The sequence below is a fragment of the Corvus brachyrhynchos genome, unplaced genomic scaffold (assembly GCF_000691975.1).
Source record: "Corvus brachyrhynchos isolate BGI_N302 unplaced genomic scaffold, ASM69197v1 scaffold101, whole genome shotgun sequence".
NCBI classification, from domain to species: Eukaryota; Metazoa; Chordata; class Aves; order Passeriformes; family Corvidae; genus Corvus; species Corvus brachyrhynchos.
Window position 1 is genome coordinate 9,274,626 of NW_008237239.1, and position 6,000 is coordinate 9,280,625.

At 37.6% G+C, this 6,000-nt stretch overlaps 1 protein-coding gene across 9 annotated transcripts in view; it reads left to right on the plus strand.

The window, feature by feature from the left end:
- Nucleotides 1-6,000, plus strand: part of ABCA4 (ATP binding cassette subfamily A member 4) — a 77,899-nt gene that overhangs the window by 35,897 nt on the left and 36,002 nt on the right. For all 9 annotated transcript variants that reach the window (XM_017729879.1, XM_017729874.1, XM_017729878.1 and 6 more), the window contains 3 exons: nt 852-1,074; nt 2,816-3,037; nt 4,980-5,184. In XM_017729879.1, the coding sequence (XP_017585368.1) occupies nt 852-1,074; nt 2,816-3,037; nt 4,980-5,184 (650 nt within the window). The remainder of the gene's footprint in view (nt 1-851; nt 1,075-2,815; nt 3,038-4,979; nt 5,185-6,000) is intronic.

The following is a 6,000-nucleotide window of genomic DNA, read 5'->3' on the forward strand; positions in this document are numbered from 1 at the left end:
GATTCAGCATGCATAGCAGTTGCTTTGGAAGACAAATGCTGTCAATATCAAATACCCCCCACTTTCTCCTCCTTTTTCTTAGATGTTATATCTGAGCAGACATCATACACAATATGGAATATCCCTTTGGTTGGTTTGGGTTAGCTGTACTGGTTGTGTCCCCTCCCAAGACTTTGCCCACCCCCTGCCTAGTGGTGAAGTGGGAATGCTGGAGAGTCAGCTCTGATGCTGTGCCAGCACTGCTCAGCAGTAGGAAAAACACTGGTGTGTTATCAACACCCTTCTAGCTCCCCATGCAAAGCCCAGCACTGTGAGGGCTGCTATGGGGAAAATTATCTCAGCTAGATCCAATACCCTGAGTCATGGTTTGTTTGAATTTCAGCAGCCTTTCTGGCAGCATCTGATGCTTTTAATGGTTAATTTGTTTAATTCTCTTGTCAGTGAATCTTGGGAGCAGAAAGACAGCGACACTCCCAAATTGTTAACATTAACATATGTCTTAAAATATCCTTTGTAGATCATAGTAAAAGCATTATGGTAATTCACTGTGAAGAGAGGTGTATTTTCATGAGGCACCAAATATTTTGTAGCCTTCAATAACCCTTAGAACCTCTTTGTAAAATAGAAATAACGTTTATCTATCTCATGGGAATGCAGAAACCATTACTTTATTAATATTCAGGACGCTTGTGAGGTTTACTAGTGACATGGTATTGATGTTTAGACTGAGAATTTACAGTTCCATATTTCATTAATGCATTCTTCCCCACTCCTTTTCCTTTTCATTTTGCTTTTCCTCTAATACTTCTCTGTTTTACCTAAATTTAATTTATTCCTTCTTGCTTTGGTAGCTTCATGATCACCTTAAACCGCGCCTTTCCCATCTTCATGGTGCTGGCTTGGATATATTCAGTCTCCATGACTGTGAAGAGTATAGTGCTAGAGAAGGAAATGCGTCTGAAAGAAGCTATGAAGAACAGGGGTATAACCAATGGCATGATTTGGTGCACTTGGTTCCTAGACAGCTTTTTCATGATGGCTCTGAGCACATTCCTCCTCACAGCTCTGATTATGGTAAGGATTGCTGCTCTCAAACTCTCTGTTGTGTTTGCACTGCTGATACCAGTTTGCTGTTGAGAAAGAATAGTAGCCATTGATAGGGAGATGTGAATGGTGGAGGCCTGTTCTGATCACAGCACGTAGCAGGCACATTCTTCAAAGCAGACCTCATAACAAAATCAGCATTTGGCAGAGACAGAACAATAAATTCACTAGTAAAGATTTATTGTGAGGTCCCTCATAGAAAATACAGCAGGCTGGTTACTCTGTGTATTGTGTCTTCTGTAGGCAGATGTAGATCTCCCAATAAATAATAATTGCTGCTTTAAATCAAAGAGGTAATAATTTGAAGAATTTTAATCTTGTAATTCACTATATGCAATTAATTTTTAATATCCAGTACTTGCCTGCTTAGAAGCTGTGATACTATTTCAATGGAAAAAGAGACTGCAAGAACAGAAAAACCTAAAAGAAGAATCCACCTTTTGCTTCAGTGATTCAAAATTCCTGTAATTTTTATAACTTTTCAGGACAGTTTGGATGTTGTCTCTGAGGACCACCTATTGTCTCCCCTACCTGAGAACCAAATTCTATATTGAGAGCTTGCTGCTATATTTTATCATATAAATGTGTAGCATTTTGATAAGGAAGACTGCTCTTGCATCTTTTCTGATGTGGGGGACTGATATTGGTATAAATACATAGCTAGAATTCAAGCTGCTCTGTCTTATCAGCATGTCCTGATGAATTGTTGTAGTTCCTGGTGGTTCCATTGCAGCTTGGGTGGATAGAGAAAGCTTACTTTATTTGCCACACTGGTTTAATTAAAAATCAGGAGGTAATAATATCAGAGAAGAATGTGCTTGTACCTATAAGTCACTTTCTTTCCCAGATTTCACTGTGCCAGTGTGAGACACCTACATTATCATGAGACACTGCATCACTGTTGATAAAGAAATCAGTCTCTAAGGCCCAGTGGGATGTTGCAACAATGCTGAGACCTATTTATAGCCTTTAAGACCTATGTGAGCATTATATAAATTGACCTAATAAATAGGTCTCAGCATTGGTTTTAAGGGCTATGTAGATAATTGGCAGCAGTCCCTGCTCTTCTTGAGAGGGAGCATTTAATCCACAAAAGCCCTAATGAAGAAAGGTCGATAAAAGTTCAGCCAGTGGGTGAATTAATACACAAGGATCTCTGAGAAACTGCACTTGGATTCCTCAGCTGTGATACACTTCTGTTTGAATAACATCCAGGTGCAGAAGCTTTGTAATTTTCCTGTGGTTTTATTGTGGTTTTTTTTCAAGATATGTTTTGCAACACTTCCATACATTGTCTTTTCTGCACGTCAAGCCAGTGGATTGAGGGGATGGTGGGAAGAGATAAATGAAAGTTTATGGTAATATTTCAAATAAATGCATGCGTTTCCAAGCAGGCAGATCTTGCTTGGAACCACTTACTTATTAAGACATGGACAGAATGTCTATTTTCAATCAATTATGATTTTTATTCAGTCTGTTGTACTAACCTGAAGTCACAATCCAAGGGCAGGGATAAAGTTAGATGAAGGATTTGTTATTGTAATGACCTCAGTTGTTGAAACTAATACCTGGGAGAGTTAGAAGTCACATTAGGTAAGAAAGACTGGCTTATTACTCATTACATGTTACACGTCGATAGCAATTCTGACCTTTTATGCTAGCAGAAAGCTGCAAATACTTGTAAATTTTTCTGTTTTCCTTTTGCTTACAGCGTGGACAAGTGCTACATTATAGCAATCCATTTCTCTTCTTTCTATTCCTACTGACATTCACCACAGCCACCATAATGCAGTGTTTCTTGTTCAGCACCTTCTTCTCCAAAGCAAATCTGGCAGCTGCCTGCAGTGGAGTCATCTACTTCACCTTGTACCTGCCCCACATCGTCTGCTTTGCTTGGCAGGACCGTCTGACTGTTAATCTGAAGATCCTAGCAGTAAGCCTTTCACTGGTTCTATGGCATCTCTGCTCAGCTTGTCACAGTGCATATGTGAATCACAAAGTATTGCACACCTCTTCCTCTTGGCTTTTTGGACTCAGAGAGGGAGACCTCTAAATCTCCCATAAATAATTAAGGATTGCAAGTGTGTAAGCCTTTAGCAGGCCTAGTGCAAGAGATCTCTTCATAGCTTTTAAAAAATTCAATAAAATTTATTTTATGTTTTGAATGCCAGGAAATTAGCATACTGTTTAAAATGTTTTGAATACTTCCTTGTAAGTCAAAGCAAATCTAACTTCTTGTATGTTTAATAAATAGGAAGGCAGTTCACAAAATGGGGACAGTTAATTTTCACATTTTTTCATGTGCTATAACCTAGTTAACACCCTATATCTAAGGATGAGAAGACCTCAGGTTCGTGTTCCTTCTTTACCTGAAACATAGAGTTAGGAATTAAACCCAAGTGCCAAAGCTCTGAGAATTACCTTCCATCTAATAAGTTGTAGACATTCTCCATGCAGTGCCTCCTTGTTGGTTCTCTTCCATTTTAGGTAAGATGCTTAAAAAGTCTGGGGAGCTGGAAACTTCTTGCTGTTTTTTGAAATGGAACCATGGTCTTACAAAATTTTTTCAGGCTGATTTTATGTTGCCCAGTGAGTCAGGAAGGGGAGCAGGTGTGTGAGTCCAGTCTCCCCATTTTTACCAAGCATTCTAACAACATAGGTAAAGGAACTGTCTTCTCTCCTTGCACTAGGAAATATAAGGAAAAAGGAAGAAAACTAAAACACTTCAAAAGCTATAATTAAGTGTAGATATGGCTATGAATCGGCTTTCTTAACAGAGGTACTCTATAGGTATAATATATACCTTTTTTAGTTCTACCAATTATGCAATAATGTACAAAACTTCATCCTGTCATTAAGTCAGGAAATGAGTAAGGTTGGCCTCTGACAGATTCTGATTTAGGAAGAAATCTTGAAACTAGCACACAGTTTAAGCATAAAAGCAACTCTCTCTTCATCTTAAAGTGAAGGAGGAGACATCCATGTAAGAAAGGATATTTGCTGGCCAGGAGCCATGAATATTTCTGTCTATTCCTATACTTTTGTCTTATCTTTATTGTTCAGAGGTTAGTTTCTGAACAAGAGCTAATTACAAGAGATAATAAGAGCAGGCTGTGCATTATGTAGAGGGCATGAATTAAAAATTTAAATTTTTAAGGGCAAAGAATGTATTGCTGAAAACCAAAGTTTCTTTATTTAGTGCTCTAAGTGCCATATGATGATACCTCACTGAGACTTGCTGTTGTCCCCTCACTTTCCTAAGGTCTGGTATTCCTAAACTACATGTCCTGTGAAACAGCACTGTAGCACTTCTTCCTCTGTTTTTGCAGTGCAACATTGAAGAGGATGTTTGGATACTCTACCGGTTAATTAGTTTGTTGTGTGAGAACTGGCTAGCAGACATGACAGGGGAAGTAATTGTGGTTTTCCACATCCTGAGCATCTGGTGTACTTTCTGTCATGTTACTCATAGTTGCCCTGCCTCAAATGCTCACAAAATATTTTGTTTCTCCTAGAAAGTCAAAGGTGTACACTGCAAACTTCTAAATGCACCTACGGTATTTTCTGAGCAGACATTAATGAAGAAAAAAAACAATCTGTGAAGGTTGCCTAGTAGTTAAAGGAAGTACAGCCAAGGTTGAATTCAGTCTACTATGGCTAAATACTGCTTAGAATTGCAGAGAATTAAGCATTACAGGCCAATATAAAAGTGTAAGAATTTTTCCCATGATATTTGTTAGGCAAATTTTAAAGCTCAGTCCCTAAAAGTCAGAGGTTTTTTTGTTTTGTTGTTGTTTTGGTGGGTTTTTGTTTTCTTATTTGTTTTTGGGTTTGTCCCCCTGTCAGGGTTGAATGTCATTTTTCCTTTATTCCAGAGTTTGCTTTCTCAAGTAGCTTTTGGGTTCGGTACGGAATACTTGTCACGCTATGAAGAACAAGGTCTTGGCCTACAGTGGGGTAACATCAGAACCAGTCCCTTGGAAGGAGACGAATATAGTTTTCTCTTTTCCATTAACATGATGCTTTTTGATGCTTTTCTCTATGGAATACTGTCTTGGTATCTCGATAACGTTTTTCCAGGTATGTCAGTTTCTTATTCATATAAACTAGTGGCAGTTGCTGTAAACTGTGTTAGCCTAATCGGTCTCTGCTTATTTCACTGTCAGAAACAGGGTATTTGATATTATAGACTGTGAATCCTATCCAGTTTAGCACTAGTGGTTTATTAAGGGCTTCCACTTTTCTCTCTTTCTTTTTTCTCTCTCCTGTTTTATTCCTGAAAAGAATGAAAAAGGAAGAAAGAGTAAAAAGGAGGATGCAATTTCAATCCTGTTTTGTAATTTAAATGGAAAATAAATCTACAAAAACATCATCTGTTAAAATCTGATTTCTGTACATACTTTTCTTTTGAGAAGCTTCAACCATTTCTAGTGAGATTTCTTTTAATTTTTAAGAATATAAATTTAACAATTCTAATTCATATATGTACTTTGGCCACATTAGGCAAACTGTTTCTTAAAGGATGGTACTGTTCCCTAAGACACATGCTGTGTCCTAGGCAGTTGTGAAAGTCCCTGCGTAGATTTACTTTTTTTCTAAATAGAAATCATGATTCTAGTGTGAGTTCACAAAAGGATTTTCTTTGTTATCAATTACAAAATTCTGGAACTTTCAGTGTGAAAAAATGGTTTGTCCTACTAGCTTAAATGGGTTATCTTGCTTCATAATGAATATTGTTACAATAGAATAAATGCAAACTCTCATGCTGTACAAGCAAGTGAGCTTCTTTTCATTAATTTATTGTTCCTGCATGTGAACTGTAGTTCCAGAATGTGTTCTTGGCAGATGGCTATTTTTTTTCTTTTTCTTTTTATTTTCTGCAACTTTTTTTAAAGA